At 34.8% G+C, this 10,891-nt stretch overlaps 1 protein-coding gene and 1 pseudogene across 2 annotated transcripts in view; both read right to left on the bottom strand.

Moving 5' to 3' along the window:
• The window catches only part of LOC18781121, a 4,296-nt pseudogene extending 1,198 nt beyond the window's left edge, over positions 1-3,098 (bottom strand). The window contains exons 1-4 of the transcript XR_002271125.1: positions 2,974-3,098; positions 2,553-2,653; positions 502-763; positions 171-398 (exon numbers count right to left, since the gene is read on the bottom strand). The product of XR_002271125.1 is annotated as a post-GPI attachment to proteins factor 3 (transcript). The remainder of the gene's footprint in view (positions 1-170; positions 399-501; positions 764-2,552; positions 2,654-2,973) is intronic.
• On the bottom strand, positions 4,769-7,012 carry LOC18780395 (transcription factor JUNGBRUNNEN 1). Its single transcript, XM_007214329.2, has 3 exons — positions 6,688-7,012; positions 5,903-6,237; positions 4,769-5,449 (listed from the first exon to the last, which is right to left on the bottom strand). The coding sequence occupies exons 1-3, from the start codon at positions 6,887-6,889 to the stop codon at positions 5,018-5,020; spliced, it is 969 nt and encodes a 322-aa protein (XP_007214391.1). The 5' UTR covers positions 6,890-7,012; the 3' UTR covers positions 4,769-5,017.

Genomic DNA, 10,891 nt, shown 5'->3' with positions numbered 1-10,891 from the left:
CCTTCAAACGTTGAAGTTTTAGTGCCCATGACCCCAACTAAACCTTGGACCTAGAATGAGAGTCTGAAAGCATAGTAAAAGCACACATATCTTGCAATGTACTTCATATAAATAAGATATAACCTTAATAAAAACAGAAAACAGCATGCAGATATTCATTCCCACATCAGAAAAAATACAGAAGGAAAGAGCAAAGCTTACCTACTATGGAACACAGCACTCCAGAACCAGGAGTTAAATGATAAGAGAGCATAGATGTGCCACAAACTGGCAAAGTAATAGTATGTCTTCTTATCCCGTCTCAAAGGCAACTTATAGTATAAAAGGATGAAAAAGGATATCCAACCATGGAAATGCATTGCAAGGTTGAGCACAGAGAAAGCTACAGAAGCAGGCTCCTAAATAAATGGATAACATGTCAAATAGCACAAACCATGATAACATTAAAGCTATTGTAAAAGAAAATGTGGCCAAGGCATATAGCCTCCCAAAAAAGCAAACCTGGATCCCGTAAACACGCTTGAAGGGCCATTTACCATGATATTTGACTGGATCATGACCAGTTGCTTCTCTTTTGTTCTCTCTGTCAAGCATACAATAGTAACGGCAATCACTTTGGCAATCCCATTGTTTCCACTGCATATAAAGAGGTTCTTGCATGTACCATGGACCATCAACGGAGACCCCGTCAGAAGAGAAATTGCACTGTGGAAAGCATCTCTGCGCTACACATCCGGTTTCTCCACATTGTTTTATACAAGCCCTAAAATTGCAATTAACTATATAAAAAGATTCCAACTTCACAATGTTAAATATACATGACAGGTTACAAGTGTAGGCAAAATGACCAAAATTAATTCATTTTACAACATGGCCCAAAATGTTGATTCCACCAAATAAATTACAAGAATCTGCACTCGAGGAACTTATACAACTTAGCCATGAACAAATTATTACAGATTACTTTCAAGAGAGGTACTTATCAAAAAGCAACTTCAAGAGAGGAATTTTAAGAATTTACATAGTTCCAAATAGATAGCAGTTGCAATGGGAAATTCCTCTATTTTAACATTATAAAACGGGGCTGATAGGTGAACTTTTTAACAAAAACACCATACCACACATGGTTATTGATTCATAGGTGACACAAATGAAGAAAGCCTGTTCACATAACAAAAATTAATTGTTAACATTTGTTAGCTAGCCAGCTGACAAGGAGACGCAAGATACAGATTTATTCCATAAGATAAAAGATTGCTATGTTTGTACATTACTTAATGAACAAATAATTGTTTGATTCGTTTTTGTTTGTGAATAAAGGTTGTGAGCTAACTCTATATAAATGGCATGTTCATCTGTGTATTCCATATGGGTGATTGATCACCCTAAGTCAGGCTTGTGCAGCCTCATTGAATGGTTATTGTGATTGATTTATAGTAAATACAAATTCAAAAAAATTTTGAGATTTCCTTACAAGGATGCTCTTAAATGCTTGAGAGGGCATAACCCTGTTTCCATTAATTTTTCAGACCACTAAGGTTTTCCAACATAATTATGTAGAATGCACTTTGTCAGAATGTAGAGCACAGATTACAAAGATATAAATACCTATGGTATAAAACCCTATAATTGTTATAACGCTGTTTATTTGACATGAAAAGAACATTTAGGTGCTAGTTCTGCAATCACATATAAGCTCCATGCCTACTTGCTATGGTTATTGAAGACCAGAATTTGGAAGGAAAGTTCAGATACAACTTTTCCCATTTAGAAACTCAGTAGGTTCCTATTTTAATTTGTTTACAAACATGTAACCCGTATGTAACTATAAGACCAAAAGCAAATATATTGTAATTCGAGCAACCCAGAGTGCATGCAGTCAAGGACCTATGGATCTGATGGCATGTACCCTGTCCCTAAGGTTGGCGTGATTTAAGATCCCTAAAGCTTGGGTAATAATAGGGAGGGGAAATGCCATTGTAGCAATAGAAATAGAAAGGAAAAAAGAATTGCAAGTGTGTCGATAAGAATTATGTCACACAAAGGATTGGTAAGTTAGTTTGATGAGCAGCTTTTTCAAGCAAAGAATCCTCATTGTGTATTAATTCTTCCACCAAATTATTGATTAGTGAGTTACCATCTAGAATTGCAAGCACAAAAACTCAAGGGAAAAGAATGCTCTCTATATTGAACTTCAAATAAGGAGCGCTAATTGCTAGTGAATGGGGAGCATCCAAATGTGGGCCCCACACTCTTGAGTGGTGTGGATGACAACCGCCCCTTTCCATTTGAACTTCAAGTGAAGAGGAGCAAGATAGCCCTTCAGCTGAAATTTCAGTCCTTTGGCTGACTCAGGGCAAGAAAGCCTGAGTAGGCTACAGAAAACCTCGGTAAGAGGTGAAAATATAGAGTCTTTTAAGCAAAACAATGAGGAATTATTACAAAAACCTCAAAAACAATACATGTAGCTGTGGCAAAAGAGCACAAAGAAAGCTAGAGAAATAGCAGTACAAAGCTATAGGAAAATATCTAAAGAAGAAAAAAACACTTACCTATAAAGTGGATCAGCATCACCAGCACTGGCATCTAAAACTCTGAAGTTGACGACCCATGAAACCACCACAAAGAAAGCGACCCAATAGTGCTTTAACATCTGAACATAAAATCACAGATTGGTTAAGCGTCTAAAGCTCTCAACTTTGACCATTGCAAGATCTTGACTTCTCCATTGCATATCAATACATCATCAGTTATCTTTTCTAATATTACAAAAACCAATCCGGGCAAGAATTGCATATGTAATTTGTCTAAAAGCCCAGAATAATTTTCTGGGTTCTTAAAAAAAGCTTTGCTTCAATGCTTCATTTGTGGTCAATTCTACTAAATACATCTTTTCTTTCAAATAAAAACCATCATATACAAGTTTTACTGGAATGGAACGACATCGTTTTAGATCCGGCAAAGGAAACTCACCGGAGCACCAGACCCACGCGACCTCCTCCTCCGTCTCTCTCTTTCTTCTTCCTCTTCACATCAACATTAACAGTCTGGTCCACTCCGTGACTTGTTCAATTCTTCAATTGCTGCTTGTATGCAATTCTTCAATTCTTCCTCATTGCTTTTTGGGTCAGTGGGTCTTCGGGTTTGGATTGGTAAGTGGTAATGGGTTGAAAATGGAACTCCATTTGGGCTTGAAACTCATTGGATTTTGAACAAGTGAGCCCAAAGCCTTGACAAAACAAACCTCGTGTTTTTGCCACCCTTTTTTGTTCATTCGGTTCCGAAACAAAACATATGATTTCGAAAATGAAGTGCGAGTTTTAGATGGATTTTCAATTGGTTTTGGGTCTAAAGCTACTAATAAGTGTGTCCACTTCTCAATACTCATTGAATCAAACTTATCTAGAATCTATTGAATTCTCAAATATATACTAGGTAAACGATTAGAAGACATTGAGTTCTATCAATCCCCTTTGTGTTCTATTGGTATGGAAGATAGTGTTTATTGTAGTATTAGAGACTTTTATGAGTTCGTACTTGGTCCCCTATTGTTAATATGACACTAAAAATGTATCTACGTGCCTAATTATTACAATGGGTCTCACATTTTTATATTATATCATCGTAGAGTGATTTTAGCATTGTTTCTTATCATTCGTGCCTAATGGTAGATTATGTACTTTATTTTTGCAATATATGACGTTATGCTATTCCTTCCTGAAAACACTGGTATAATGACAATAGAGACGATTTTATGTCCCTTTATATTTCTAGAGATGGAACCCATATAGGTATAGCACCTCTTCATTAGATAATATTAGATAGTACATGTAAATAGATAGTTGAAACAATTTGAAGAAATAAATTGAAAAAAATCGAACGTTATGTGTATATTTAAATTACAAAGCAATTTGAAAGAGTACTTGTTCTTTTTGTGCTCTAAGGAAACTCGATAGGCGAAAATTGAAAAATATTAATGAGAGTAACTTCTGATCATATATATATATATATGTGATGATCTTAATCCAACGAATCCTATACAACTGATATTTCACATTCTTGTTCTTGAATTTTTTTTAGTTTAAAATGTCAATTCTCAATAAGGATGAGATGGGAGCCGTAGAACCCTAGCTAAACAAACCGTTAAAGTGGGATAATCATCTGCTCTTCATGCATTCATGAGATATTTTTTGTTTTTGTTTTTGTTTTTCATAAAAAAAGTTCCCACAAATTATATTATAGAGTCTAGCAATTTCAATGCAACACTCATTTACTCACCAAATTTTTTGTTTTACTTTTGCTTAAGAATTGAGGGTTTGAAACAGTCTTTGTTTTTTTTTTTTAAAGTACAAGTGATAGTCTAAAATTATATAAAGGGAATTTTCACACATACTTACACAACTATGATGTCGAGGTATTCAAACTTGAGACCTTCGATATGCAAATCAAGGCCTTTTTTCATTGGGCGAAACTCCATTGGCTTGAGGCAGTTCTTGTTAATGTTTATAATGTCTAGTAATTATGCATGTGTTCTAGTTTAATTCCCCAGGGTCTTCATATAAAATAATTCAAGAGCACAGCTGAACTGAGCCTAATTTAAATGAATCATGCTAACACGACCTAAATTAGTAAGGTTTGATTTTCTTCGATGTACTTGAACGACATAAAATAAGACCTTGAGTTGAGCCTTAGATTGAGTTCTTGCACGTTTATGTATGTAACCAAGAATTAATAAAATATATATATAAAAAGGTTTTCCAAATGTTGAAGCTTCAAGCGACATGAACAACCTGGCTCTTTTAATTTGCAGCAGCCCCCCTGACGACCTTCAACATTTTCTCAAAAGCCCTCAGATTGCATGTGCGCTAGATTCTATATGTAGGAATTAATTCATACAATATTAGAATACATCCAAATTTTATAAACAAGGCAACAAGATAAAATTAAATATATCAGTTCGTCAAAACATGAACTCCTACACTCTAGCACTCCCCCACTGCAACATTAATTATTCCATTTACACCAGAAACGTTGGATCAAAAGCAAGATGGACGGCGGCGGATCTAAGCTCATCCCAGTTCTCATTCAAAAGCTCATTCTCAAGATCTTGATACGAAAAGTTTGAGAAAGTCTCCATGTACGGATATGTAGCAGGCATGTTGGAGCTCAACTGGCCTACTGCATGCAGCTGCTGGTTGCTTCCATTGAAGTTGTTCATGTTGGTATGGTTCACAACAGGCTTCTTCTCTTCGTAGCAAATAATATTGTCTGAAGTACCAAAACTGATGTAATTGTTAGACTGATCTAGGTCATCTTGATCACTTGTGCATTTCTTGGAGCTCACTGTGTCCATTGGATGGCGTTTAGCTCCGGATAGCCCTCTACAATCTGCTGTATATTTTTTGTACGAGACATTTCTCTTGAATATCCGGCATAATGTCCATATTTCCTGAAACAAGTGAACCATTGCATCCATCAGAACATAAGCCTTTATATATGGTCAAATGGGAAAGGAAAATTTTATTTAGCTACTGTAGGTCATGGATTATTATGAGTTTACTTTGACATCATGACTTGTTTATGGTTAAGGTTAATTTCAGCCTGGCTAGCCCTAGTACTTTCTTGATAAATTATGAAAAGTACTAATGTGAGATGCGAAATGCATAAGAAACGTTTTTTAATTTATGCCTGACTTATATTGGCGGACAAATTCTTTATGTTGCTAGATTATGAATTTGGAACACGTATTTAGGCAAAATAAAAAATGAACAATAATTTAGGGATTCACAGCCTAGCAAGCATCTTATCTTATCAGACAGTGACATTTCGCACATGAACAAAATTGTAATTAATTTGAAAAATAAAAGGGTATAGGAAACTAGGACGCAGATTTTTCACTTACAGCTTCTTGTTGAGGATCAGTACTACTGATGTTCTTAGTGTTGGAGCTGCGGTGAATGTATTCATTAGAACTGGCCGGATTGGGAAGGCGAAATTCGTGCATCATCCAATCGGTTTTGGTGCCTTTGCCTGCACTTCCACGGTAGTAAACCAATGTTTTCTTGAGGCCAATGCAGGCATGGCCTTGTCCTCCATGGGAATGTATCGGCTTGTCAATCCCAGTTGCCTTCCAAAATCCAGAGCCTGTAACTCTGTTGGGTCTGATGCTGTTCTTGTACTTTCTCCCTCTTTTGCAGAAGAAGTACCATTCCTTCTCTCCTGCTGTATTTATCGCTTCTGCGCATACACACATAATATTGAAGTTAATCACAAATTAATTGACCCATATGTTTGTAAGAACAAGATCTATAGTTGGAGCTAGCTGCGGCACTTATAGTAGAGCTAGGTTTATAGCAATACATGGAAAAACTAAAAGGGTTACAGAAATTGTTTGCTGATCATATATTTTATATTCTAAAGTAATTTTTCTTGATAGTATAAACTATATATAGTAGTTAAATTAGAAATAAAGAACTAGCTAGTACTGGGAACCAGTGCAACCAATATATATTCTAGGCCAACTTTTGCTCAGTATCCTTTGAGTTTTTGAAGCAATTTAACCCTAGCTATCTTCTTGTCTCCTTCTTCTTCCAATTAAGGATATACCAGAGAATAAAAAAGAGGGAAAGTAAAAATTCATGGGAAAGTAAAAATTCATTATAGGGACATATATATATGTATGCATACTTGGAAGATCCCAAGGATCATGCTTGTAGATGTCAATGGATTTGATGAGCTCTATGCTGATTGCTTTCTTCTCAACCTTCCGGTGAAGATAGAACTCCACAAGTTCTTCATCTGTCGGGTGAAACCGAAATCCTGGAAGTTGAACATCATCTTCATCAATATATTGATGATCATCCTTACTGCTGGTGTAGTTGCTGTCCATGATTTTGTGATCTTCTTCCAACTCTAGCTTAGCTCCTCAATCAATTTTGTTGTGCTCTGTTATGTAACCTCAGTGCAGAAGCGATGGTCTATAGCAGTTTTGAAATATGGGTGCAAGTGCAAGAGAAGGTTCGATAATTAAGCTGAAGGGTCATAGGCCTTTGTGTTATTTATAAGGTGAAGAAAGTCATAAAAACTTAGTTTTATTAGGTCAAGTCATAAAGGTTGACTCTGGCAGGCCAGAAGTCTTGAACCATTTTGGTTCTAGGTCGCCGTTTACGACTTTATCTTGCTATACCAGTTGTTAGATGTATAGTCTCAGTCAGTGCCATATATGTGTAATGTATCCACTCCCTTCAACTCATTTAGGAATTTCAAGGCATCATAACAAGGCCAGATACAACTAGAGAGAAACGTTAAACATTTATAGGTTTTTTTTTAGGTTTTGAACCGATAGAAATTTATTGATATCAAAGTAACAAAGTATAATCGCATCAGGCAAAAGCCAAAAGGATTAGACGAGCCACTCTACACTTTGATCATCAGATCAATCAACTTACATCCTTCTCGCAAAAACGATTAGGTTGAAATAGAGCCCATGATAAAGTAACCCCGTCCCTATGCATGCCGTAAAACCAAAACACAAAAATTTGTACCTATAAACAAACATAATTTTGCGACATGCATCAATCCATATAGTACATTGATAAGTACAATTTTGTTTTTTTTAAAAAAAAAGTAAAACTCACATACATCAACTTGTACAATACATTTGTACGATTATAACACTCATCACGCAGTATGTAAATTTTTAGTCATTTTAAAAAGTGCAATTAAGACCCATTTTTTTCTTATTGCATAAGTTTCATACAAATATTTTCATTTTTGAAAGCGATGGTAGGATACAAATATTAATTGTCATATAATATACATTACCTTGCATAAAGGGCACACAACAGTTTGTGGGTTATTGATTTGTGCAAAGAAGTTTTGCGTGTCCAAGAACATATGGAGATCACATTTTCGGTCCTCATAAAGGCTTCCTTTATGTATAAACAAATCAATTATAATTCGATGGCACAAGGGATTTGAATTATTTGTACATCTGCATATGAAAATTATGCAGTTCTATATCATTGAGACACACAGTGTTATCTAGGTTAATGTGGCCCATGATTTGCACGGCTTTCCAAATTTTTTTATTTATGAAGTATATATTTTGCTTCAATATTTATGTGGTCAAAAGCGTCTATTAATTATTATGGATGGAAGAGATCCCAGTCCAAAAAAGGCAAAAACGAGAACCACACTCAAGGGCAGATTAAGATGGGGGGAAGTGCAAAATGGGGGACTGCTTGGATTCTAGTTAGAATAATAATGGATGAATTGTAAATGGTCTAACTCAATGAAAAAGGATCTTGACTTGCAGAATAGAATTCTCAAGTTTGAATCTCATGGCATCAATTTGTGTTTGTATGTGAGAAACTTCCTCCCTTTTAATTTAGACCATCACTTATGCTGAAAAATATATATTAACGGACCAATTAATGAAAGACTTCTGGAGGTACAAAATAGTATTCAACATGCACATTAAGATCTTGAGATCCATAGAACTCTTAACTCGTTATAGCACTTTGTTCTTAAAAATTGCTTCCATTACCCAATTGATAAATTGCAAATTAGAACGTGAGAATCTCACGGCGATGAGATGCATTAGTTTGGCTCTAGAAATTTAGGATAAATTACACTATAAAACGATAGGATATTTAGATATTTTTACAACAAAATAATACACCCACAACAAAATCACGTTGTCATAATAAGTCCAATCACAATGAGGTATCAAACTCATCACAAATATATATTGTCCTTACATTCATATGAGTTAGACCTGAGACTTCTTCCAACTTACTATAAGACAAAATTATCACTAAACTTAAACGGGCCATTGATTCCAAAGCTAATTTATGAGGGATAAGTTTTAGTCATCAACCTCTTATGAATAGTCTTTCGTCATCCTCCAAGTTAGACAAGAATATCCATATTATGCCTTGATTGCACATGAAACGAGGCAGTATAGAATTAGTTTACGTTCTTCATGATAAAATGATTAATTCCCTATAATTAGAAAGTTTTTCTATTTAAAACCCATACTTCTCTTTGTTCACCCCATATTCTAAGTTCACCCCAATTTCTAATTCAAAATTTCAAAATTTTTAAGCAAACCGCACTATCTTCCCAAACTACCCCTAAATACACACCCATCAGAACACACACACCCCCAAAAAAACTCATCAACCTCACAGCCACACCCCACACCCCACTAAAACTGCAAGTCTAGATAATCTTTCAAATCCAGAAACAGATTCTTGCAGTTCAAGCCAACCAGGAGTAATGGAATTCTTCAGACAATTTAAGTTTCTTAAAGGAAAAGAAAGAAACAAGGAACAAAGCAAACACTCTAAGCAGCTCTTTACCCTCTCTGCATTTGTGAGAGATGAACAACAGAAAACCAACTTCTTGGATGATCCACAAAATTTCCTATATGGAGGGTTGTTGTCTTGTTTAACAACAGCTTTATAATGTTCAGCATTAGATTGTCTACAAGAGAGAAAAAAATGCATAAATGAGAATCTTAGAATATCAGAATTTGTTGTGATACACATTAGATCTTTAGGGAAAAGTTTTACAACTCACACCCCACACCCCACACCCCACAACTCCGGTTACCATAAAAAAGTTCACTCTAGGTTCTCTTTAGATACTTACAACTTAATATGAAGAGTGGTGGGATGTATGTATATATGTATTAGGGTTAAGTATTAGATGACTTCTTTTTAATAAGATGAACATAGAAAAGTACGAGGTTTAAATAGAAAAACTCTAATTAGATATGCATGTGATTAGGTCATAATACATATCAGTCTTATAAAACAAACTGAACGACAGAAACACTGGTGCCCATCTTAACGGAGTTAGGGAGTGAGATACGCAAACAAAACCCATATGATTGGATCCAAATTCCAAGTTTTCCAACATGTAGAATAACAAGTGGAAGACAACGAAAATGACAAAATAGATGGATTCACTCAACTCAACCACGTGTTTTTGAATTTAGGACAAATGGATTATCATATTCTTACTAAAATAATATATTGCTAATCCAAAGTCTACAAACAAACCCATCTAAGATAATTGCTTCCCTTTTCATCGGGCCATTGAATTGACCTTATCATTTTTCTTTGTCCGTTTTCAAAGAAACACATGCATTAATTGCATTTTCCTGTGAAATTTACAATATAAAATACATAGATAAAGGAATTTCTAGAAGAGTAGGAGGTGATTTACATTTGAATCCCATTTCAAAGGGATGAATTGTCAAAATTATCCTAAATAATCGGCAATAAACTTATTATAGTAACTTTAGTCTAGTCTTTTTTATCTTTTCGATTTCGTAATAAATTTTAAATTCGAAATATCTCTTTTCTAAATTCAAAAGACACATTTTTACCATGTACCTTTTGATAAAAATATTGATGCTAATATGATAAATATTCTTAAAGTATGTAAGTTTACGATATGGGGCCTATTAATTGTTGACCAAGTAGTTTTAGTACATGATAAAATATTTAAGGTCTAATGGTATTTTTTTTTTCCAATATTAAACAAAAGTCGTACAATTTCGAATCTTCTTTCGTAGTTGATCAAGACAATAAATTGTTGAATTTCATGTACTCGCTTGAAGCATGGTGAGAATCTTAGTGCCCGTTTGGCATTGCTTATTTGGGGTGATAAGTGATTTTTAAAATTTTTTGGGAAGCTCAATCCGTTTGGTAAACTATGAGAAAATTACTTATTATTAAAAATTGTTGTGAGAGAAAGCTATAAGGGAAAGCAGCTAATGATGTGCTTTCATTTTCTAATTATGCGAGAATCAGTTTCGAAGAGGTGCTGAGTTTAATGATTATGCAAGAATTATTTTTTGATTATGCAGGAATTAGTA

The sequence above is a fragment of the Prunus persica genome, chromosome G4 (genome assembly GCF_000346465.2).
Source record: "Prunus persica cultivar Lovell chromosome G4, Prunus_persica_NCBIv2, whole genome shotgun sequence".
NCBI lineage: Eukaryota > Viridiplantae > Streptophyta > Magnoliopsida > Rosales > Rosaceae > Prunus > Prunus persica.
The sequence above is the reverse complement of the archived record's forward strand: the minus strand, read 5'-3'. Positions and strand labels throughout refer to the sequence as shown.